The sequence below is a fragment of the Marmota monax genome, unplaced genomic scaffold, assembly GCF_021218885.2.
Source record: "Marmota monax isolate L192 unplaced genomic scaffold, Marmota_monax_Labrador192_F-V1.1 WCK01_AAM20220418_F8-fsc00011, whole genome shotgun sequence".
NCBI classification, from domain to species: Eukaryota; Metazoa; Chordata; class Mammalia; order Rodentia; family Sciuridae; genus Marmota; species Marmota monax.
In genome coordinates, this window is record NW_026693082.1 from 7,149,806 (window position 1) to 7,175,951 (window position 26,146).

At 38.3% G+C, this 26,146-nt stretch overlaps 2 protein-coding genes across 16 annotated transcripts in view; one reads left to right on the forward strand and one right to left on the reverse strand.

The window, feature by feature from the left end:
* The window catches only part of Fry (FRY microtubule binding protein), a 407,101-nt gene that overhangs the window by 353,919 nt on the left and 27,036 nt on the right, over window positions 1-26,146 (forward strand). For all 9 annotated transcript variants that reach the window (XM_058582514.1, XM_046454025.2, XM_046454026.2 and 6 more), the window contains 8 exons: window positions 1,988-2,128; window positions 4,500-4,679; window positions 6,916-7,077; window positions 11,870-11,944; window positions 14,452-14,622; window positions 21,409-21,609; window positions 22,153-22,314; window positions 24,798-24,964. In XM_058582514.1, the coding sequence (XP_058438497.1) occupies window positions 1,988-2,128; window positions 4,500-4,679; window positions 6,916-7,077; window positions 11,870-11,944; window positions 14,452-14,622; window positions 21,409-21,609; window positions 22,153-22,314; window positions 24,798-24,964 (1,259 nt within the window). The remainder of the gene's footprint in view (window positions 1-1,987; window positions 2,129-4,499; window positions 4,680-6,915; window positions 7,078-11,869; window positions 11,945-14,451; window positions 14,623-21,408; window positions 21,610-22,152; window positions 22,315-24,797; window positions 24,965-26,146) is intronic.
* Zar1l (zygote arrest 1 like) overlaps window positions 1,206-26,146 on the reverse strand; it is a 67,131-nt gene continuing 42,190 nt past the window's right edge. The window contains exons 4-8 of one of the 7 annotated variants that reach the window (XR_006853808.2): window positions 15,721-15,806; window positions 14,418-14,607; window positions 14,237-14,290; window positions 13,301-13,400; window positions 1,206-8,293 (exon numbers count right to left, since the gene is read on the reverse strand). The gene's annotated coding sequence lies outside the window, so the exon portion shown is untranslated. Of the gene's footprint in view, window positions 8,294-12,472; window positions 14,608-15,720; window positions 15,807-26,146 lie in introns of those variants that run through there. The other 6 variants (XR_006853806.2, XR_006853804.2, XR_009227736.1 and 3 more) reach the window with 6 other exon arrangements.

Genomic DNA, 26,146 nt, shown 5'->3' on the forward strand with positions numbered 1-26,146 from the left:
TGTTGACCTAACTCACAGGATGCTGTTTTGAATAACCCTGGAATTCTGTCAGGTTCATGTAAAACTTCAATCGTTTCCCTTTTGTTGCTTATGTTCATAATTCATTCTATTAGAGGGGGTCCTGTTATGTAGATCTTTTATCAAATGATATTTGATATTTTATCAAGTGATCACTTATATTATCTAAAAATATCAAGTGATCCCTTTTCCCAAAGTATAATTACCCAGTCAAAAGACACGACTATGTGGGTATGTTACTACATTTGAAAAATTGGTCTCCACAGAGAATTTCCTAATTTACAATACTAACATGTATAAATATTTTTTGTGTGGCTATATTCCTACTAAATTTTGTCACTGCAGGTATTCATTTTTCTGTATGATGCTTTTTATAAATATTGTCAGATTATTTTCTTTATGTATTTCCTTTCTGGTGAAGATATTCAATTTTCCACACAATGGATTTACGTAACTGTTTACTTCCTCCTGTGTGAGCTGTTCTGTTATTTCCTTTGACCACTTTTGATGTGGAATTTCAGGATTTATTTGTATCATTTCTATCAATCCTTTATTTTGAATAGCAAACCTTTATCATGATGCCTAACATAAATATTTTCTCACTATTCTGTTTTTCTTTGAGACAATATCATTGGCTTTTTTCCTGATTATAAAAGGGAAAAAAAAAGCTCATAACAGAAAATTTGGAAGGTCCAGAACATTATTTTTAAAATAAAGAAAAAGCATCACCCAAAATTATTTTATTTAGAGAGAAATACTATTTCTGTACAACAAACATATCCATTTCAATTTTGGCATCAACTGTTGTTATGTAGCTAATCTGTATGCTCTTTGTCCATGTTTTTTATTGGTGTATCCTAGTTGTAAGTAGTGGCAGGATTCATTGTTACATCTTTATACATGTGCACAATATAATTTGGCCAATATCATTTCCCAGCATTTCCCCATTCTCTCCCCTCCTCCCTGCCCCTGATCCCTTTGCTCTCTATTTTACTGAACTCCCTTTGATTTCAACGAGATCTGCCCCCACCTTTCTTTTCCTTTTTCCTCTCTCTAGCTTCCACATATGAGAGGGAACATATGACCCTTGACCTTCTGAGTTTGGCTTATTTCACTTATTTCATAGTGGTCTCTAGTTTTATCCACTTTCCTGCAAATGACATAATGTCATTGTTCTTTTTGGCTGAATAAAACTCCACTGTGTATTTTTTTTTTTTTATCCATTCATCCATTTATGGACACCTAGGCTGGTTCTGTAAGACAATTATATATGCTTTGTCTTCAACTTAATATCATCTAATATGCTTTGCTGTCTTTAAAACATTATTCTATTAACTACATAATAGTTCACAATGTAATTTACTATTAATTTATATATCAATTTCCCTGATGTTCAATATTTAAATTGCTTGTAGTGCTTTCTTGTTTTGTGTATGCTTTTTTAACCATTTAATTACAGAAATCTCATACATTCACTCTGATTTCATAGTGTTTATCTCTGGTTTTGGAAAGAAATGTTCCTAAGAGTGTAAATATTATTCCAAAAATATGGACCTCTTTATTGCTCATGATCTCAAATAACAAATTATCCAATTTACATTTCTACTGATGTATAAGAATACCTAATTCCTTTTCTCCTTACCAATACTAAATATTGCCAGTTTCTAATCTTTGCCAATTTCATAACTGAAAAATTATATTGCAATTTATAATTTATATAATTTATACAATTTATAATTGTTGATGATTAATGTTGTTTGATGCTTTCCTTTTGAGATTAATTTTTTTAATATTACATGTGTACATTTTATGATGTCCCTGTGCCTTTGATGGTATCTCCATTTCCTCAGAAGTTAGGATCTTTTATTTTCCCTCCTAATATGCAATGGTAAAGATCTGGGGAAACCTGGGTGCTTCTATGGGAAAGTCCTGTGTAGAGCTAACTTCACCTGCACTTTACCTCCCACAGTTGCTGGAGAAAGGTCTCCCCAGTATGCAACAGCCCCTCCTCCAAGTGATCTACAGTCTGCTCAGCTACATGGACCTTTCTGTTGTTCCTGTCAAGCAGTTTAATGTGGAAGTTCTTAAGACTATTGAAAAATACGTGCAAGTGAGTATCTGCATAAGTTTACTTATCAGCAGAGTCAATCCAAAAAGACTGAGACTTGTCTATAATTTGTCCTTGGGTACAAAGCCTTATGGGCACTAGATCATGTATTCATTCCTTGGTATCCATGACAAAGGAAGGGCAGTCCAGCCAGGTGGTTGACAGCATCCTGAGTGGCACTCTGAGAAGACAGAATGAGGCCTTGGCACATTCCTGACCTTCAGAGGGCACAGTTCTGCCTACTGGGGCTTGTAGGCTGCATATTAAAAGCACACACCTGGCTGGGAGGGCAGGGGCAGATCTTATTTCTGGTATCTCATTTCAAAGGAGGAGGAGGGACAAGGAACTTGTATGCGTGCCATGTACCAGGTTCCAGACCAGGTGCCTCAACATGTGAAAAGTTACTCAGCAGTTAAAATCCCCACTTTAGAGTAAGCCAACTAAGGTTAAGATACTTGCATAAATGTTCTTTAAAACACTCCAACTGTTTGTTGAGATCATAAGTAAAATGACAATGTGAATAACTAATAAGAGTGTCTGGAGGTTCATTATGCTAGTCTCTGTTTCTGTGTTATTTTAATATTTCCATCATAAACAGTCTTGAAAGATTTAATAAAAACAAAAATCAACCAGAGACTGGCCCCAAGATCTCAGTTAGTAGAGGGTGGAGCTGGTATTTGAATCTGGCTCCAAAGTCATTTCTTTTGTTTCACTGAACCAGGCACCCAGCACAGCAGAACACTTGGTGAACATCAATAAACACCTACAGAATGTTTCTTTAAAGCCATATCCTGAGACTCCCCAACTGGGTGGGGGAAGAGGTGGGGATTAATAGAAATAAAAGAAAAATATAAGTAGATCTCAAAGGAGCAAAGAGAACAGAAACCGTTTCTAGAGCCTAGAAGTTTATCTGAAGCACACACCACAGACTGAACATAGGGAGCGCAGGCTTCTCCACATCTAGTTGTTCCTCTCTTTCTTCTCAGGAGTGTGCGTGGAGAGTTGCAGAATTCAAGAGCAAACACTAGGCTTGCTCTGGCAAATCTCACTGACAGGTAGTGTAAAGTTTAGATATTCCTTTCCATCTCCACCAATGACAATTACTAGAATTATTTAATGCTAAAAGTTGTTTATTTTTTTTTCTTCACTTTTAAAGTGCCAATGATAGTTGCGCCACAAGATAGGCATTCATTCAATAAGAATTTCAGCACTCACGGGATGAGGGGGTCAGCTACATCTTTCTATTAATCATGTGGCCCGTTTTCTTGTTGTATTAGTAGGATGTTCACTCTGTCCTGGGCTTGCAGGCCATCTCTGGTACTTAATTTCTTATCTTGAATAATGGCTAATTTCATATTTAATCCATGATTTCCCTTGTGCAGAATTTAAGGAAGGAGATGTATTTTATTTATTATTATAAAAATAATTACAATTGTTATTAAGTTGCTTTAACTATGTTCAATATTTTTGTGGGGGAAGTACCTCTTCCCACAAGTCAAGAAAACAAAGATGGTAAAACAAACTAATTGTTAAAGAAGAGCAGGAAGTTGATATATATTAAGGAAAGGAAAAGCATTCCAGGATGAGGGGATAGCATAAGGAAAGGCACAGAGGCCAAAGAGACCTTGCCTGGCCTAAGGTACTCTAGTAGTAGCTGCATGGAATGAGATCTGCAGGTCATGCTCAGAGTGTGGACACCACCCTGTCCACTAGAGGGAGCCATTGAAGCATGGAGATAGAGACTCTCTGAGAGCCTACTCTGAAGAGTTCTAGAAAGATCAGGGTAGCTGATTCTAAGGCTAGCTAAGGGGCCATTGAAATAATCTGGGCAGGGCCAGAGAGAATTCCACTGAGTTTAAACAGGGAAAGAAATATCAAAGGGAAAGGTAGGAGGAGTTAAGAAGAGCTTCCAGAATCCTGTGTTAGGTAACAAGAAAGATATGAAGTGAGAAAAGAGATCAAGAGGCCCAGGAATAAAATGGAACAAGAAGACCCAAAGAAGTCAAAGGATCAAGGAAGACTGAAACCTAGAACCTGGAGGGGGGAGAACTTTGAGAAAGAGTGAATAGTCAACAGCATAACATTTTAGCATTGGGAGCTTTTTTTTTTTTTAATCAAATTAAGGAGGTAGCTCCTTGGCAAAAATTGTACTTGTGATTTTTTTAACTTTATTCATTTGAATACAGACAAAATGAGTCTTTTTTATTTGCTTATTTCCTAAATGTAGCTCATTTTAGATATAAATGGTCTACTTATATCATTCGCCTTTTACTTATCACCGAATTCCCTACATGTTTTAAGTCAGTCAATTTCAGCAGCAGTTAGCTTTCCAAAATGAAGTTGTTTTTAACCTTGAGTGTTTTATTTCTTACAGAGCATTCACTGGAGAGAGGCTTTGAATATCTTAAAGTTGGTCGTGTCTCGATCGGCCAGCCTGGTGTTGCCTTCCTACCAGCACAGTGACCTCTCAAAGATAGAAATACATCGTGTGTGGACTAGTGCTTCCAAGGAACTACCTGGAAAAACCCTGGACTTTCACTTTGACATTTCAGAGGTACTTAACTTTGTTAGCTGTTTCTGTGAACTTCAGCATGAACTTATGATGGCAAAAGTTACAAGTAATTTCCTGAAGAAGGGAAGACTTATATTTATTATAAACAAAGACTGCAAAGGTCTAAATTTGGTTCCATTCTATTAAGAACACACTGAAGGGCTGAGGATGAGCATGTATAAGCCCCTGTGTTTGATGCAAAGCACCATAAAAAAGAAAGAAAAGAAAACTGAATTTCATATTCTCTGGGGCTCACAATTGGCAGCTTTAAGAAACAGAATCTAACCTAGCTGGGTGTGGTGATGCACGCCTATAATCCCAGCAGCTCGGGAAGCTAAGATAGGAGGATTGTGAGTTCAAAGCCAGCCTCAGCAACAGTGAGGCACTAAGCAACTCAGTGAGACTCTGTCTCTAAATAAAATACAAAATAGGGCTAAGGATGTGGCTCAGTGGCCAAGTACCCATGAGTTCAAAACCTGGTACCAAAAAAAAAAAAAAAAAGAAAAGAAACCTCAGTTATATGAAAAACAATTTTTTAGAAAGCTACTTTAAAATGGAATATTAAACATTGTAAGCCATGTCACTCATTCTTTATCTTACAAGTATCATGTCATATCTTTCTAGCCATAACCTTTTTCTCCGATCTATACCAGATCCATAAATGACTGCAGTTTGGAATTACAGGAATATGGAATCCACCTTTATGGTTGCCTTGAACAGGGTAAGGGAAAGAGAAATTAAGAACCCATGCTACAGAATTGAGGGAAAAAAGAAAGGACAAAAAATGGTCAGATTTACCTGCTGCTTCCTGAGCCTACCTTTGGGTGCCTGTACTTAATTAAGTCTAAAGTATAACATAACTTGACTTTTGTATCTCTTATCCCATGACCCATGTAGCATGCCCCCTCCAAAGCAGAAACTACTCTGCTGATATTTATAATCAGAGCCTGGTGGTACCATGTCTGGTGCACAGAGATTGTTAACAATTATTTCCAAACACTGCTGAATTAATGCATTCCCCAAGAGTGGAGAAAAAAATGGGATCTGCTTATGTGGAACCCCCTTGCACTCTTAAATAGGTTACATCCAGGTTGCTTCTTTGACACAATAGTATTCACTGACTTCTTGTTTCAGTATTTGAGATGAGATACCCTTGCTGCACTGTGACGCCTGCATCTATATTTAGTATATAAATAATATTAAGATATTGATTCAATCTCTATGCATCATTTTTACTTGCTAGGGAGAAAGTTATTTTTATTCTTAGACTTGCGTTTATTCTACTCCCAAGAGATATAATATATAAATAGCCAGTTAGCTGCATCCCTCAACACACAGAGACCCAGAAATACTCCAGAATGATGAGCCTTAGGAGCCAGGTGTAAAATTACCAGTCAGTTCCTGCCACCTCTGAGGACAGGCCTGTGAGCTGGTGTCTGCAGCAGAGACCTTCCTGGGACTCAAGTTTGGGAGGCACTGTCTACCACACCCCAAGGCTTTCAGGAAGTAGAAGTTCTAAAGTGTTGCCCAAGTACCTGGTTCTGACCTCATCCATTTAAATAAAATTGAAAAGATACACATAATGTAACCTTTTAAAAATGAAGAGTACCAGGCACAGTGGCACATGCTTGTAATCCCAGGAGCTCAAGAGGCTGAGGCAGGAGGATCATGAGTTCAAAGCCAGCCTCAGCAATGGTGAGGTGCTAAGCAACTGAGACCCTGTCTGTGAAGAAAATGCAAAATAGGGCTGGGGATGTGGCTCAGAGGTTGAGTGCCCCCGAGTTCAATTCTAGTACCAAAAAAAAAAAAAAAACCTTAAAAAAAAATGAAGAGTATTTAAAGATTGATGATTAGCGGTTGGAGAGAGGGGAAGGAATTTTGGCCTTTCATTATAACTGGCAGAAGTTCTTCCTTATAGTTAAACGTCTGAAAACTGTTAGCTTTCCTCCATGTTTTGCATCTAATCTTTTCAGTGGTTTCTAAAGCATATTAAAGAACAAGTTCTTGAATTTGTTTTCTACTGCTAAAGAGGATGGGAAAATATTGAAGATAAAAAATGATTCAGAATGTATATTTGAACATTAGGGAAATGAGCTTATATGTAACACTAAACTTCTAGGACCTACTTTGAATCACTTGAGCATTTTTCAGTTGCTGCTGGGTAGAACAGTCCCATTTTATATACCACAGAATTATTAATGAGATGGAAGAATGAGTGTTTTGTGGTTTTTTTCTCCAGACACCAATCATTGGGAGGCGGTATGATGAACTACAGAATTCTTCTGGGCGTGATGGGAAGCCTAGGGCCATGGCAGTTACCCGGAGCACATCATCCACCTCATCAGGCTCCAATTCCAATGTTCTTGTTCCAGTCAGCTGGAAAAGGCCTCAGTATTCTCAGGTATACAATCCTAGACATGCATTGTTAGAAGGCAGTTTAGAGGACCTACCGAGTCCAGCTGCCCATGTGATATTGGATTCCTCCATGCCCACTCACAACATTTTTTCATCCAGACAGCAACACTTCCAGTGATGAGTCTCACAGCATTCTGAGGACACCCATTTTATCTTTGAACAGCTCATTATGTGGAGTTGAAGTTGGACTCTGTTACTTCTACTCATTGATTCTAGTTTTCTTAAGGCTTAGAAAACAAAAATCTTTCACATTGCAGCAGCCCTTCAAACAGTCAATTCCATGGGTTTTAGACACCCAAAGAGTCAATAGGGCTGTACACTAAAAGACCATTCTGGCTCCTCTTAGGAGCATCGACTTTAATCATGATCTCCATGCATAGGCTGAGTGGAGGGGGCTGCTAGACTTCTCTGTAGTTTGATTATATAGCCTAGGACTGTATTCAGTTTACAGATGACTGTGTCAAAGTACTGATGTCATTGGGCTTAGTCAGGTAAAACACTGCATTATTCAAAAGTCTTTTAGTGCTGTAGCAGAAATCCACTGAAAATTTTCCTGAAGTAGAAAAGGAATTAAACCATCTGTGTTAGTCACTTTTGTGCACTCCTACCAAATCCTGAGAGAATCAACTTATAAAGAAGAAAGCTTTATTTTGGCTCATGATTTCAGAGTTTCAGTCTGGTCACGTGGCTCTATTCCCTTGGACCTGTGATGGCACAGTACCTCATGGCAGGTGTATGTGGCAGAGGAGGTGCCCAATCACCTCATGGCAGCCAGTAAGCAAAGGAAGAAAGGAAAGGGCTAAGACCCTCAAAAGCCCCTTCATGGGCATGCCCCCAGTAACCTAACCGATTTCTACTCTTTAAGAGGTTCCCACCACCTCCCAAGAGCACTATAGGCTAATGCCCAAACCTTTAACACATGGGGACATTCAAGATCTAAACTATAGTACCACCTAACTTGGCTTCAAACAGCTGGATCCTGACAAAGGTCAGGAACAAGAGCTTTAGATTCTTCTTCTCACTGTCCCCACCTTCCCTTTACAAAGTCTTGGCCCCATATTTTCCCATCTGTTGACTTCATTCTCAGGTTGGCTCTTTACATGGAGGCAGCAATGACCTCTGAATCTCCAGGTTCTCTTGGCCTTTGGCTATGGTGATTTCAGATGAGCAAGGTCGTCCCTCTTCTGTAATCCATAGCAGTTCTAAAAAAAAAAAAAAAAAAAAAAATGAGGACACTTACAGGGTGTGTTATGGTGTCAAAGGACTGGGAGAGGAGCCCTTCCCCAGAATGAAAAGAGAAACTAGAGTATCAGAAGACGGGAGAGCCGCCCCCTCCCCCTGCACCGGCAAGGTAGAGGGAACTGTGACCACGCACAGAGCAGGCCCAGCGGCCTGCTGAGGGGCAGAGCCGCCCCCCACCCCCCGCGCCTGCCAGGTAGGGGAACTGTGACCACAGACAGAAAAGGCCCAGTGGCCCGCGGCGGGACAGAGCTTCCAATCACTCCTGCAAGGTAGGCGGGCCTGCAACCCACCGGCAGAAGAGGAGCAGCGGCCTGCTGAGAGGCAGAGCCGCCCCCTCCCCCCCGCGCCTGCAAGGTAGACGGAACTGTGACCACCATCAGAACAGGCCAGACCTGCAACTGAGAGACAGAACAGGCCCAGTGGCCTGAGGAAGGGTAGAGCCGCCCCCCCCCCCCGCGCCTGCAAGGTAGGCGGACCTGCGACCCACTGGCAGTACAGCCCCAGAGGCCTGCAGAGGGGCAGTGCCGCTGCCTGCGCCTGCAAAGTAGACAGAACTGTGACCACCGACAGAACAAGCCTAGCGGCCCGCAGAGGGACAGAGCCGCCGCCCGCGCCTGCGAGGGAGACTTTGCAACTATACAAGACCAATATAAATATATAGGGGGAAAATTCAATAGCACAACAGTTTCACCAAGTAGAAAGGAACGCGAACAGTATGAAGAGACAAGGAAAGAAAGGACCACAAGCATTGCAGGTCAACTCAACGTTAGAAGAGGTAATAGCTGCAGCAGATGGAATGTCAGATAAAGAATTCAGGATATACATGCTTCAGATGATCTGGAGTCTCAAGGAAGACATCAGACAGCAAAATCAGACAATGAAAGATCACTTCAACAATGAATTACATAAACAAATCCAAGAAGCAAAAGATCAACTATACAGGGAAATAGAGGTTATAAAAAACAAACAAACAGAAATCCTAGAAATGCAGGAAGCAATAAGCCAACTTAAAAACTCAATTGAGAATACTACCAGCAGAGTAGAACACTTAGAAGACAGAACATCAGACAATGAAGATAAAGTATTTCAACTTGAAAAGAACATAGACAGCTCAGCAAGACTGTTAAGAAACCATGAGTAGAACATCCAAGAAATATGGGATAACATCAAGAGACCAAATTTAAGAGTCATTGGGATACAGGAAGGGACAGAGTTTCAAACCAAAGGAATGAGCAATCTATTCAATGAAATAATACGAGAAAACTTCCCAGACTTGAAGAATGAGACAGAACCCCAAATCCTAGAAGCCTACAGGACGCCGAATGTGCAAAATCATAAGAGACCCACACCTAGACACATTATAATGAAGATGCCCAACATACAGAATAAGGAGAGAATTTTAAAAGCTACAAGAGAAAGGAAGCAGATCACATTTAGGGGTAAGCCAATCAGGATAACAGCTGATCTTTCAACACAGACTCTGAAAGCTAGAACATCCTGGAATAACATATTTCAAACACTGAAAGAAAATGGGTTCCAACCAAGAATTGTGTTTCCAGCGAAATTAAGCTTCAGGATGGAAGATGAAATTAAAACCTTCCACGATAAACAAAAGTTAAAAGAATTTGCAGCTAGAAAACCATCTCTTCAAAACATCCTTGGCAAAACATTACAGGAAGAGGAAATGGAAAATAACAATGAAAACCAACAGTGGGAGGTAGGACACTAAAGGGGGGAAAATAATCAAAGAGGAAAACAAACCATGTTTAGTAACATAAATAAACAAATATGGCTGGAAGAACAACCCATATCTCAATAATAACCCTAAATGTTAATGGCTTAAACTCACCAATCAAGAGACACAGGCTAGTAGAATGGATCACAAAACAAGACCCAACAATATGCTGCCTACAGGAGACGCATTTGATAGGAAAAGACATACATAGGCTGAAGGTGAAAGGTTGGGAAAAATCATATCACTCATATGGACTTCGGAAACAAGCAGGAGTATCCATACTCATATCAAATAAAATAGATTTCAAGCCAAAGTTAATCAAAAGGGATAAAGAGGGATACTACATACTGCTCAAGGGAACCATACACCAACAAGACATAACAATCATAAATATATATGCCCCAAACAATGGTGCAGCTATGTTCATCAAACAAACTCTTCTCAAGTTCAAGAGTCTAATAGACCACCATACAATAATCATGGGAGACTTCAACACACCTCTATCACCACTGGACAGATCTTCCAAACAAAAGTTGAGTATCAGAAGACGGTGAAATGGGTGCTGGGAAGGAAAAACACTTTTTTTTTTGCATGCCCAACAGTATTCACCTTCATTCTCAAAAGTTTGGAAAATGGAACATACGGCACAAGCCGGCTGGAGCACAGCAGATTCTTAGTGAGCACTAAGTTGTTGAAAATGGGGGGAAAAAAGAAAAATGTATAACCCTTGTCCATGTTTCACTTAATTGATTTATTAAGAGAATTATACAGAATTATACAGTGACACTAAGACTTGGAGAATCATTGAGCAAATCTCCTGCCACCACTCAACATCAAGGTTCTCCAGTCTCTGACTTTGAAATGACACCATATTGGGTGTCTCTTCTGTAATCTGGATGGATGGAGTGAACCAAGTACCAATGGGAAGGAAAATCTAAGAATGTACATTCTACATAAAAAACATGAGTCAGACTGAAGGGGAGAAAACCATTTTAAAGACATTAAGATTGCTAGAAGAGCTATTCTGAAGTTCAATAACGTTTTCTAGGCTCTGGTTAATACATTTTTTCATTCTTAGCCTTCCATTCATTCTGAGACCAAGTTATCTCATTGAAATATATGGTTTACAGAAGAATCCCTATGCCTAGGGGGCTGGAAAATAAGGTTTACAAAGAAAAAAAAAGAATTATATCTATTTAAAATTAATCCAGAAAGATTTTATATGGCTTATGAATAATTGAATGTTTTCATTCTGCAGAAAGCAGTTATTCTCTCATTTTGAGGAAAGAAGACTTGTCCTATAACAGAATATATTTAATTTGGATGTTGTAACATACAAGAAAATTATCAAGGAAAGAGATGGATATTCATGTAAGAACCTAGGGAATTGGTTATCCCACTTCTTGGGATAACTTAGGTCAGCAATATCCATAGAAACATAATACAAATCTCATCTTAAATGTTGCAATAGTCATCTTAAAAGAAAAAAAAGTAAAAAGAAACTGGACTGGGGTACAGCTAGTGGTAAAGAACTTGCCTGGCATGTGCAAGGCCTAGATTCAGTCCCAGCATGGCTAAATAAATAACTAGAAACAAGCAAATTTAATTATAACAACATTTTACATTATTGATGAGATAGCCTACTTTTTTCATACTGAGCCTTGTGTTTTTTAAAATCTCAGTTCTGAGTGGCCCCATTTCAAGCACGATTGCCCACCCTTTGTGGTTAGTGGCTACAATATTAGAGCCGATTTACTTGCAGGACCCCATAAGAAAAACCTGCCTTGTGTTTCTTTTGCAGAAGAGGACAAAAGAAAAGTTGGTGCACGTCCTTTCTCTGTGTGGCCAAGAAGTAGGATTAAGCAAAAACCCATCCGTAAGTCCTAGCACACATCACGGTTATTTTGTTATGTATGGTCTTTTGGTTTACTCTATTTTTGCCATTGATCATATAGTTTAAGATTCTATCATGAAAAACAAGGATGATATCCATCATCTACACCAAACCCATGGATTATTCCTCCCCATTTCATGATTTTTAATCTCACTTATTTAGAAACAAGGAAAATATTTATTGGCTCTAATTCCTCTTGGATATAATTTTACTCTGGACACCCATACCTTGCTGTGATGTCATTATTTTACTCATGTACAGTAAAGATGAAAATAATGACAAAACTTAGCATGTTGTAGAAACATTATATTGTTAACATCACAATGCTTAAAAAATAAACATTGCAAAGTTTTTAGTGATTTTTTTTTCTCATTAACTTTCACTGAAAAAAAAAATGCCATTAGGCTTGTGAGTGACATGACTGAAATATATAAGCAAACTTGTGAAGCTTATAAAATTCAGAAATTTAGATTGTGTACACAAACATATTATATAGTACAAATGTTAGGGTATGATTTCACCAAGAATTTTTATTTCATCTATATCACAGCATCTTTATTATTTATGAAAAAGAAATAGCAAATTAAATGATTTACCAAGTAAGAATTAGAAGAACAATTTCTCTGCAGAGCCATTTTTAAAATCCCATACTCTATCTTAGTACTAATGTTGTTCACAATTAGGTGAAGTGTTAGAGGCTTGTAAGTACTTGCACAAGTACAAATTGATATTTCTTTCCATCTCAAAAGTATCCCATCCATCAACTAAGTGACTTAAGTGGCCTCTGCTTTTTAGATGAGTGGCTTATTGATCCTGTGACATTACTTAGGGCAGAGGGGATGGTGGCAGGGGCAGACAGAGCCTCCTAGCACACAAGGGAGAGAAACAAGAGCATTTTGCCACTGTGACTGGCACTTCTTCAGGTTCATACTGTCTGCCCCTATGAAAGCCTTTACCAGCTAGAAATATTTACCTGAAGTACTTTACAAATAAGATAAGTTCTTAACTAGGAAAATGAGCCTTCAGCTGAGGAAATCTGAATTCTGTTTCTCCTCTCTCATTGACCAGCTGACTGGCCCTCAGTGCTGTTTATCTCACCTACCCATTTGCAATCCCAGAACAAAATTATGCATCATATACCATTTCCTGAGCATACAGGTTGAATATCCCTTATATATTTTCAATATCCCCCTAAAATGTTTGGGACCAGAAGTATTTCAGGTTTCAGCACTTTGGATTTTGAAATTATTTGCATAGACTTTACGCATTGAGTAACCCTAACCTGAGAATTCAGACTTCATAAAATCTGAAAATTTTGCCAGGCACGATGGTACACACCTGTAATCTCAGCAGCTTGTGAGCCTGAAGCAGAGGATTGCAAGTTCAAAGCCAGCATCAGCTTCAACGAGGCACCAAGCAACTCAGTGAGACCCTGTCTCTAAATAAAATACAAAATAGGGCTAGAGATGTGGTTGAGTGCCCCTGAGTTCAATCCCCAGTACCCCCCCCCCCAAAAAAATGAATATTTTGATCATGTCAACACTCAAAAAGTTTCAGATTCTGGATTTTCAGATTTGGGGTATTCAACAGTATAGTATATATCTTACAACTTAAACACTAGAGGAAAAAAACTATATTTAAAGTCCCTTCGCTCTTTTTTACTCTAAGAATTTAAATACAACTGACATTTTTTCCATAGACTTCCCCATTTTTCAAAGACTGAAACATAATGGTTACATAAAATCACTGTTAATTTTACTTAATTTCAGCCTATGCTCAGTAGATACTGACTAGCAAAACCTTTAGGTTTATTCAAAGTTCATTGTTTCTACAAAGTGCTATTACAATGGCTCAGTAAAAAAGAAACCTAAATGTAGAATTTTAAAACATTAACATATTACAGATTTGTTTAACTCAAAAGGACAGAAATTTAAGTACAAATTATGGGCATGGTATTCATCTTTTCTGCAATTCCAATGAGAAGTACTATTCTTTTGGCTTCTATTTCTTATTCCTTACCAGTTCCTGGTTTATCTCTAAAAGGGCTAAAATCTTTGTTCCTATGGTTCATTCTGTAATAAGCTATCATCTATGTGTATTTGACATATACGTGCTTGTGACTGTGTACAATATCTCATTTTAATTAGGTCAGAAACACTGGGAAACAGTCTTAGTGTTCCAGTTTGTGAACACATGCTCAGTTTTCAGTCTCTCTCACACACACAGTTAGTGTCCCGTCTTTATCCATTAACAGGCAGCAATTCTACTCCTCACCGTTTTCCTGGTGCATGAACTTGCATCTTTGCGAGGAGTTTAATCCAAAGGCACCTGTCCAACATAAATAATAAAAGAACATTCTAAAAATACCCACTTAAGGAATTAGGTGTGTACTGGAAATACAGTGCTATGAAGAGCCAATTACTGTTTTTCATAGCACAAACAACTGAAGGCAGACCAGTTTCTCAGGAGAGGGCTCTTTTGACTCGTAGGTGATTTTTTCCTCGTGTGGGGACTTGGATCTGCTGGAGCATCAGACAAGCCTGGTATCTTCCGAGGACGGCGCCAGGGAACAGGAGAACATGGACGACACAAACAGCGAGCAGCAGTTTAGAGTCTTTAGGGACTTCGATTTCCTAGACGTGGAGCTGGAGGATGGAGAGGTACAGTTACATTCTCTATAAAAATAATCCCCTTCGGAACTTGCCCTTGACTAACAAAACTGTCTTTCTACCTGCTAAATAGAACATTTTTGTAACAAGGTCTTTAGCTGGAAAGCTCTAAACTCTGTTTTGAATCAATTTATTCAAAGTACAACGGTTTAACTTTGGCAAAAGTTGCCACACCCTTCCTGAGTCCGAAGCACAGCTGCCAAGTCATTTCTAAATGACAAAGATCTGAGTGGTAACGACCACACAGAGACTGTGTGTTTACAGTCCAAAGGGGATCTTAAAAAAAAAAAAAAAATCACAAAAACACTTCAGTTCTGAGCCTGTTCACTGGCACCTGGGCAAATATGCTAAGCATTTAACTATTTTAAATGTAAAGTTGCTCTGAGTCTCTAATTCCTTACTTCACAACTTGCCTGCCTCAACACGAGAGTCAACACGAGATGAGACGGGAGCCCTCAGGGCTCCAGCATCTCTGTGCGCTGTTTGATGAAGTCATTAGAACCTGAAACAAAGCACAGGAGAGCTCTCTGCCCTGATTTAGTTTGGTGGCCAGCATTCCAGACACCTGGAGCAGCTGAATTCAAGCCTCAACAGGCAAATACAGATTCATTTATTTTGAATGCTAATCATGTAATAAGATGCTTTCTGCTATGAATCATTTTTTTGAAAACAGGGTCTGGAGAGAGGAGCAACACCCTTGTCAGCTACCTTCCTTTCCATAGCTCAGAGGCATGTTCCAAATGATAGGCAGTCTTTTGCCCCTTGAGAATAAAAGCTCAGTTCACTTAAGTGAGATTGGTTTGGGTAAAGATACCTGTTACCCAGCCTGGCTCTCCATGTTGCTCAACATTGGCAGCTCTTATTTACCTAAATATAGTCTATTTTCCAAAGGGCTTTAAGCTAGTCTTACAATTAAAATGGAGGTTCAAATTCAAAGTTCATTATATCTGGTGGCAGAGAGGCACCTCCTTACTTAACTACAAACCTGTGAGAAAATCATGCTTTGATTAGCTTCCCTAAAACAATAGGATTACTGTCCAAGCCCCTTATGTCTAGTTGAGGCCAAAGAGCTAATGGCTGTTGTCTTACCTGGGTCATGACCACCTAGATATCTATTCCAGCAGGAGAGCTCCATGTCCTGAGAATAAATGATGGTTTCTCCACTGATTATTTCCCTGAAAAATACATTGAGCAAACCCAGCCCTTAGTAGAAAAGCACTGACTGGGGCAAGAGGTGCAGCTCAGCTGTAGAGCACTTGCTTGACATGCCTGAGGTCCTGGTTTTGGGAGGCAAGGGGGTAGCTAAAGGCCCTGATTGCAGTGTATGCGTCAAGTCTCAGCTTCATTTTCACCTTGAATTGTCTAGAACCAAGAAAAGTACTGTAGAGATTTCTGTTAAATGTTTTCTCTATCATCAATTATGGTTATTAAATGCAGTAAGGATTATTTTTAAAGTCTAAAGCAAAACACAACTGTTTTGAATTCCTTCTCAATGTTTCTGAACCAGAGCTGAGTGTTCAACTAAGGTCAAAAGATTAGCTCCCTGGTCTGGCAACTGACCTAATGTTTGCGTTTAAGCTAAAATTTAAGCTCAGGCACCTGATTCATTCTGGAAGTTAAACTAGGGAGGGAAAAACCTGACAAAGCAAGAGAAACATCATTTTCCTGTCCCATCCAGAGAAAAATGTTATGCTGAGTGACCTAGCACTAATGGTATAAAGTGGAGAGATCAGACACAATTTTAGAACAACTAACAAATCTAATTTCTGTCAAAGGAGGGGACTGGGGATGTTGCTCAGTGGTAGAGTGTGTCCTTAGCAGGTATGGAGGCTCAGCTCTGGATTTAATCCTCAGCATCACAAAAATAAAAAATAAGATAGGGAAAAATCAGAGATGCTCATCTCTTCAAAACAAATGTTACATTAATGTTTTCCAGGGACAATAAATAATACTACATGTACCTCCCTTTTGTTCTCTATTATCTCTATTGTCCTAGGCAACAAAAAACAATTACAAAGATCATTTCATCTTTTATGATTAAGATTTTATAAGAAACTCAAGGGACTAAGAGTGCATTTTACCCAAATAAAATAAGCCATTTTAAAGCCAGACACTGTGGTGGGTATCTGTAGTCTCAGCTACTTGGGAGGCTGAGACAGGAAGATTGCTTGAGCCCAAAAGTTCAAGGCCAATTTAGTCAACATAGACCATGTCTCAAAAAGAAAACACTGAGAATGTTTGCTATAATAAGGAGTTTTAACATGCTTACAGAACTGTAGAGTGAATGTGCTTGGACTTCAGAGTCCCCAGCTCCAAGTTAGGATTTCATCTCTGCTGGTGACCTAGCCATGTGACCGTAAACATAGGTATAGTTCTTCCTGGTTTCTACCTGCTCATCTGTCCAATGGGTCTAATAATCCTGCCTGCAGAATTGATGTAAGGCTTAATAAGATAACCTATGTAGAGCCTCTAGGACAGTGCCAGGTACATAATGGTATTCTTAGGGTCAGTCCCTTGTCCCATAATTGGTGAATAATTTTAGAATAACCTGACTGGGGAAAGTTAAACATATTTGGCTTCTCTAGCCAAACAGTTGTCAAAACAAAGATAGATTGTTTTTGTCGTGTCTATTCCTTTTCATTAAATGGTCTCAAGAATTTGCTGGGGTTGTAGCTCAGAGATAGAGCACTTGCCTAGCATATGTGAGGCCCTGGGTTCGATCCCAAACACCACATACAAAACTAAATAAACAAAATTGTATTGTGTCCCTCTACAACTAAATATAATTTTTTAAAAAGGTCTCAGGAATTTGTTGAATAATATCTGTATAAAGGGGTTTTGCCCTTGAACTTTTCTGAACGCTTTAGTTACTGTGTCTTGGCTATTAATTACACACCCACACCAGACAGATCATGATCACAAACACTTTTAGCTTTGTGAGCAGGATCAGGTGAAGCCACCTTTTTTCCCCAGTTGATGACCCTCATTCATTTTCTCATGACATTCAACATTTTCTCACAAATAATTACTTAGGCATTCAAAAAAAAAAAAAAAAGTGTTGAGTAGACCAAAATTGTCACTGAAGTGGAAAGCTATTTCAGAAGTGGTACTTATGATTTGTTACCCAGCTGCATGATCCACCACTCACTAGGAGATGTGGAACTTCTGATGTTTAATACTGATTTTTTTCTTTGGGGGTAGCATATATTTATCTTTTTTTAAGCTGTGACTACTGAAGTGTATATTGCTAGTATTATTATTGCTGTTGTGTTAAAACTAAGAAAGTATCTTGAGTATCCTTAATGATCATTTTAAATAGACCTTTTATTTGTTTTTCTGTCCATTCAATCTGCTACCCAGGAACTTCAGGTAAGATGATGCTATTTTTAATTAGATATGCTAGTAGTAGATGTTTTGCATCATTGCAGTCTTATAACAACATAATTGCTTTTTTTTCCTCCCTTTCAGCAAATGTATGCTTATTTGCTTGTTTATTTCTACTTCAGTGTGTGTGATATAAGAGGTATCTTTCTTGGCTGCTCTGTTATAAAGTTATTTTCAAAAACGTAAATATAAGATTTTTTTTAAGAAACCTTTATATGCCTAGTACTAGATATTGTATGATTGTATTTTGAGAGAAAGTGAATCTTCAAATATGATTGTGGAAATCCTATAATTTCTGATTAGGCATTTATATAACTGGATGGATTTTGTTGTAAAATTATTCTATTAAAAGTGAAGTGGTGGCTGGGGATATAGCTTAATTAGTACAGTGCTCACATGCACAAGGCCCTGGGTTCAAACCTCAGCACCACACACACAAAAGTGAAGTGGGGTTGCGTGTAGCTCAAGTGGTGAAAAATGTACTTAGTATGCACAAGGCCCTGGATTTTATCTGCAGCCCACAAAAACTATAAAGTAAAATCAACAATCTGCTGCCAACAATATACCATTTATAATTCCAATGAAATGTTTTTGTTTTCCAAGAATTAGAAGCTATCTCTGTATGGTGACTAGATAAATTTTCATCTAAACCAGGGCTCTTCCAAATAAAAAAGGGTGCCAGTAATAATTATGTCCAGACAACAATTATGTGGCATAAACCTGGATCATGTTGGGCATATTGACTTATGATCATTATGTTTATGTCACATCAGATTGTTGCAGAAGCTTCCTGCAACGATAGTTCTTTTTTAACTCTGAGTGTAGCTTCAACCTTGGGTTTAATCTCCAGCATTCAAAAAAGAAAAGAAAAAAAAACATTTGACAGGGTTCCAATATGAAAAAGTTATTTCAAAGAATATTATTTCTAACATTTCTAGAATATGTACATGATAATACTTTACTATCCTAGTATAAATACTAAATGGAATATGTTTGATAACTATATGTGAGTTGTCCTTTAGAATAATTAGCTGTCCTCTACATTTTTTCACATATAAGATAATCTGGCATTGTTAATAAAACTGTTTTGACTTCTAAGTTTGTAACATAAAATGCAAATCTGACCTTCCGGGGAGAGAAAGAATTGAGCATGGCTTCCCCGTTAGGGATATCTCTGTGCCATACTGAGCAAACCTGGTTGACTTTTAATCACCATGGACTTTTTGCACATGTTGAGGATTGAACTCAGGGCTTTGCACCTTCTAAGCACATATCTACCTCTAAGCTACACCCTATCCCTATCACCATGGACTTCAACTGGGATTAGACTATAACCCTGCTCCATCTCAATTCCTCAACCCCCTCTAGGGAAATAAATTCAATACCTTTGCCTCTAATGGAACTGTCACATCCTCTAGCAATAGACCTTATTCCTGCAAGAAAAGTTTTCCCTCCTCCCCCTCCCTCTTCTCATGCCAGATGGATTCAGGTCTTCCCAGAGCTGCCACCAAGCAGTAGCAGCCATCTATGCCCAGGGTATCTATATTGCTCTGCAGGCTCATAACTGTCTCAGGATAAGTTTGGGAATTGTTCAAAATTGTTGCTTAAGATATCTCATTCAAACCATCATTCATTTGGTATAAGAAAATCAGTTTTGTGAATTTGTTTGTATATTTCTCCCAATAATTTTCACATTCTTCTTGAATAGTCTGTTTTTCTTTTTTCCTTTCTTCACACACTGCATTTGCCTTATCTTCCAAATTCTTTTACATATTTTTTTCACTGTAGTGGTTATTTTAAAATCCCAACAAAGCAGTTAGTCTTTGTTAGTCTTTTCCACTAGGAAAAAAAATTATCTGGTGGTGAACAGATAGAGGTTGAGTACCCTTACCAGAAATGCTTGGGAGCAAGAAGTGTTTCCAATTTCAGATTTTTTGAGATTTGGAAATATTTGTACATACATAATAAGGGATCTTGGGGATAGAACCCAAGCATAAATGTGAAATTCATTTGTGTTTCAAACATACCTTATACACATAGCCTAAATGTAATTCTATACACTGTTTTTAGTGGTTTTGTGTCTTGACCATTATACTTTACATGAGGTATCGAAAATTCTACTTGGGGTGTCTTGACAAAAAAGTCTTTGATTTTGAAGCATTTCAGATTTCAAATTAGAGATGCCTGATCTGTACAGATAAAATAGGAGATATAAAACATGAAAAACATTCTAAGTTGGCTTTCTCTTTATGTTTATGATTGTTGTTAGTACTGTTTTGATTATAAAGAGGGATGAATAATGATAATAATTTCCATATTCTATCCAGAATAATGTGCTTAGGATTCTTGCCTTCTACCAAGAATAGCCAAAACAGACTTTGGAAAAGCTAAGCATCTATCTCCTGAGAGGTCTTGAGAATGGCAAACTGTTGGAGCCAGAAACAAGACTCTTAAACTTAGCGTTGCATTTATTCATTTTCCTATGGTTTAATAGTAATTGGCATCTCTCAGATTAGTAAGTTGTCCACTGAGCTCCCATCAGAGGAGGTACCTTATTTCTGTGGACTATTGGGCACTGTTTCAAATTACCAAGAAATGAAAGGATTTGGTGCCAGATTTTATTATAAATTACCCTTTTGCTTAGGTAAAAATTTTCTAGTTTGCAGGCTGGAAAATATTTCTCTTTAAAACAGTTATGTGGCCAACTAAGCCAGTTCTTAGTAAATCAGAATATAAAAGTCGGCCATAATCTTTGGTATTGATGTACAAAATTAACTATTTTCCAGGTTGGGACAATTATTCAGAGATGAGCCTTAAAGTAAAAGATAAACCATTGCTGCTCTAGCCTTTGCATAGTGCATGATCCATCAAACTTTGTCCAGCTCTGAAAGTCCTTAACTCTGCATTTTATCTGTGAGAACCGCTGTGGCAGGAATGTTTACCTAATGCTCTTCTACTAAATAACTGAAGGATTCCTGGAATGTGCTGCAAGCATAGCTACTACTTATTTCTCTTTCCAAAAAGAATACTAAACAGGGGCTGGTGGGAGTAGGGAGCACACACCTCTTTTGAAGTTTTTTAATAGTCTCTTTCTTACAGATTTTTGAAAACACAGATCAATTCTAGTGTTTATTGAAATCGACTTAAACACACACACATACACACTACTTAACCTGCTGAAGAAAAGGGTGTGATCACCTCTACCCATGATTTAATATACATTTATATGAAAACAGTCTGCTTTTGTTACTTTTCATGTCAGGTTAAAGTTTCAGTACCAAAGCAGATGAGGGCATGAGAGGTAATGTTTCTAAGCTGTGACTAATTGGATGTGTGAAGGTATGAGTGAAGAAGAATTTTTGCATAAAAACCTGGCTGGTGGTGTGATTTCAGGGTGAGAGCATGGACAATTTCAACTGGGGAGTGCGCAGGCGTTCTCTGGACAGTCTGGACAAGTGTGACATGCAGACCCTGGAAGAACGCCAACTCTCAGGAAGCCCTCCCAGTCTAAATAAAATGAACCATGAGGATTCCGATGAATCATCTGAGGAGGAGGACCTCACAGCCAGCCAGATCCTGGAGCACTCCGATCTAGTGAGTAGCAACTCTCCCTCTGTGGCAACTGGGAGACTTACTTTTTGTAATTCAAGAGGGTTGTTTCCCCCTGCCCCCGGCCCAGTTTCAGCTAAAGAAACTTTCCAAAGCTGCCAAACTAAATTCTGAACTCTCAAGGAGGTATCTGATTCTAAGTGGCCTCTTCTCTGTAGTAGGCAGAAGGAAGCAACTGCTGGGGTGTGTTATGTACCCAGAAAGCCATCCAATCTGAAGGCCTAGATTTTTCCCAAATAATTTTGATGATGGTAATCTTTTTTTAAAAAAAAAGTATTCAAATATATGAAGTTTGAGGAAATAGGACAGGCCTTTCAATGAAGTTATCTAACAATACAGGAATTGGTGTTTTAGTGGGATACCCCAGGATGCAGATTAACACTAGATTGCTAGTTAGGTCATGGTGACATAAGGAAACTAGAAAATCAATACCAAACAACTAGAGAGCAATGGTTTATGCTCTTAAGAATAATTAGAGCTTTTAAAGAATGGAAACTTTATATTTTCTTTCCTCTTGTTTTTAAACAGATCATGACCCTCTCCCCCTCTGAAGAGGCCAACCCCATGGAATTGCTCACCACAACCTGTGACTCAACTCCTGCTGACTCTCATTCTTTTATCACGAGAATGACCAGTTTTGATGCTTCCTTGCCTGATATGAATAACCTGCAGATTTCTGAGGGTTCAAAGGTGAAGAGATTTTGGCAGTTATGATTGTAATTTTCCTTAGGGAAAAAGAAAATAATGACTTCCCAAAGTTCTGAGAATTCCTGTGGGGGGGTGGGGTTGAAAGTGGAAGCACTCTTTCCATCTGATTTTAGTGAAATAATTGAAGCTTATACACCTAAGCCTTTATTTTGAAGTTGTTTTATGCTGAAAAACTTGAGCAAAACTTTCTTCTGATTGAAAGAAAGTGGTTCTGAAGTCTTTGTAAAATGGAACATTGAGTGAACACTGTTGATTGAGGGCAAAACAGTACTGTCCATCTCAGATGGCTCTGACTGGGAAACTGCTAATCTTTGTCATGGCTTTTATACAGCAGTATGCTAAGAGATGTGTGGGTGTGTTTGAGGAAATTTTTTCTTATGTAGGAACCAATTATACAATTTGTACATTGATTCAATGCTCCCCTTTTGGCATCCTGTTGGAATTTTTAACATCAATCACACTATTATTTGCCAGATTTGCACAAAACTCTCCTAGCCAGACTCTAAATAGAAATGTTAACTAATGGGTGTGATTTCCTTATTTGGGGTTTTAAAAAAATATATTTGTGTGTAGTTCTATTAAGGTTTATCAAAATTTCCATAAAACTATCACTTGCATGCTGTACCCACATTTATGCCCATCAGTATGGAATCTTATTTCCTTATATTAGAAATAGCAAAATAATCTATTGCTGTGAGGATAGAATAAAGCTTTCTTTATCTAGAGTTTGGTTATGATAATGTAAATTTGAAAAAGAAAACAGAAAAAACTGTAAAAGTATATTCCTTCTGATACCTCTAATGGAAAAATACAGTATTGGCTATTCTATATATTCATAATTACTAAATATTTATAATTAGTAATTACTATATATTCATAATTACTATATATTCATAATTACTATTCATAATTACTAAAAACAGAGCTGAGGCCAAGCGGGGGAAAAAGTATGCTTTAAGAACAACCACCAAAGTGCAATTACTTAAAAATGCTGAAGCTTAACTAAGAATTATTTCTAAGACTGCCACAGTGCAGAGGGACTGTGGTCAGGATTCTTGGAGTTAAGGGTCCTTTTTTGTTTTGTCCAAAAAGGCCCTGAAAGAAAACTCTGTTCTAGGCTAAAATGCCAGAATCCTCAAATTAAGAAATTCAATTTCATTGGGATAAAAACTACAAAATATATAAAGTTAACAGCATTGATATTTATCCATATTGGTATTCTCATTTTCTGTTTTTCTATTTTGAAGGCTACACAGGCTTCTCATAGATGATTTCTACTGTTTAGGAAGTATTTTCTATCAAGGAAAGATAAGGATAGCTCATTACAAATGAGACTTATTTTCTCATGAGCTGAGTTCCTGTGGTGTTTGATATACCTGTCATGTTAGAAAGAGTAAATAAATACATTTTATAAGAACTCAGTTTCTCCAATAGATGAAATTTATGTGTAGTAATAACCCCAGAGGTCAGCTTCTTTGGATCACCATAGTTTTCAAAAGCAAAAAGAAGCAGGTACAGATAAACCTCTGAAACTCTTGTTTCTCTAATATAGCTTTACATTGTTGTTAATTTCCCTATTAATTCTTCATACTATATACTAAATGGGCAGCCAGGTGTTAACCTGCAATAAAGCTCTGATTCATATACGTTTCTATTTCACCTTGAAAATGACTCAGTGAAACATGTACAAGAATTTTCTTCTGTTCTGATGTGTGATCCAGCTGCCTTCCTTCCTGTCAAGAAACAATCAGTTCTCCAGCTGATTGTCCCCTGGCCCAAGTTCAAGCCCCGCTATTTTACCATTTCCTTGTTGTGTCTCTTTCCTGCCTCTCACTGCCACCCACCCTAGAGCCCTTTCAGTTAACTGCTCATTTCACATGTTGTAGTAAGGTGAGAGCAGATAACCTGATCTGCTGTTTTCAAGGGTACTCAAGAGTAAAGCATATATGCAAATGGATTTTAGGCTTTTCCACATTGAAAATTCTCTATCAACCAAGCAGGCTTGGTGAAGGACTTTGGATCACTCATGCACACTGCAGATGTTTCTTGAGCATCTACTGTTCCAGGAGCCAAAGATTCTTAATTCTAGTGTCCACTGGCAAAGGGATTCCATATTGGAGAATTAAGTCTAGATGAACCTACTTCAAAAGGCTGGGATGGCACAATAGGAGGAGTCCTGAATCCAAAGCGACGTTTCTATTCCCAGCTTTAACTCTATTGACCTGACATTAGACAAGCCCATATGGAACATCATTTCCTCATCTGTAAAATGTGGAGGTTGGACCAGGGATCTCTATAGTCTTTTCCAAATTCAGCATTTATATCTTGTAAGCATGGATCAAGTATGAGAATCTACTGAAAGCCCTCTGGGGGCTATTGTGGAAGGGACTGAAAAGAAAGTAAACAAAGAGTACTTCAGAGAATTTCTGAATCCACTTCTATCAATTGACTCTATAACCCCACAGGCTGATGCTGTCCAGGAGGAGGAAGACACCACTGTGCATGAGGATGATCTTTCAAGTTCCATTAATGAGCTGCCCGCGGCTTTCGAATGCAGTGACAGCTTCAGCCTGGATATGACTGAGGGAGAGGAAAAAGGCAACCGAGGTCTGGACCAGTTTACTCTCGCAAGGTAAGGAAGCGCTTGGTGGAAATGAGTAGTCAAGTATATACAGCACAACGTATTACGCTCACAGTAACTTGAGTTCAGTGCTACGCTCACACTGCTGGGGCCTCCTAATGAAGGAGTCCACAGTGACACAGAACTTAGTGAGCTCTTACCAAGGTAGAATCATCCAACCGCAGTGCAAGGCCTTATGCAGAACAAAGAAAGGACACCTGCATAAGAACTTATAAAGCCAGAAGGCAACATGGAAAGATGAAGAAAGGCCTGGAGACATGGTCCAAGCCTTATAAGCTTTGAAGATAAGCAAAATTTGGCAAGGCTTGGGAATGAGTTCTTTCCATTCTGAGTTAAAAGACAAGAACAGGGGGATCTTTATATGCTAAATAGCAACGCTTCTTCAAGAAGGTGTCTTTCAGCCTAGTGGCTGATATCTCTGAAACTAATGAGATATATGAATAGGAAAAAAATGAAGAGGAATTAATAAAACACAATAGTTTAGATAAAATCAGCGTTTAGGGGGAATCACGGATAATAATGGTATAGATTTGCTTCAGGATAAGAAAATCAAGACGCTAGAATTACTCAGAGTTGAAAGTGAGAACTAAGTAGGGCCTTCTGTCATGGTGAGCAATATTTGACCATCAAAGGAAAAGGTTGAGGTCATATCTGGAGGATTTACTTTTTACTTTTTTTTCCTATCTCTCTTCCTTCCTGGTTCTCTTACTCTGCATTTCTCTACATTTCCTCTCTTCCCCAATCCTTGTATTCTCAGCTTTATGTATTCATTAATACTCTATTTCCATAAAGGAAAACTAAAAGCATCAAAATTTATATTATAACTTTTCATAATTAAAACATGAAGAATGAAAGCACCAAAGCATAAGCCTGAATGCATACTTTGTCAGAGGCACAGCACCTGGAAAGTGAGACACTTGCTGAGAGCTAAAAGAGGTACCCTGTCTGTATTCAGCAATCAGAAATATGGGAATCCTAGAAATTGTAGAGGTGAAAATTCTATACCCTAGAATCAGAAAAGGATCTTAGAGATCTCTCATGGCAGCCAGGATCTCCCAGAGTACCCTCAAAGGGAAGAGTGGGCCAAAAGGCTCCTCCACATCGCAACACTTGGATTAGAGTTGGTACAGTCAGGTAGAGGAGAAGCAGGAGGACAACACTTCTTGACATGGA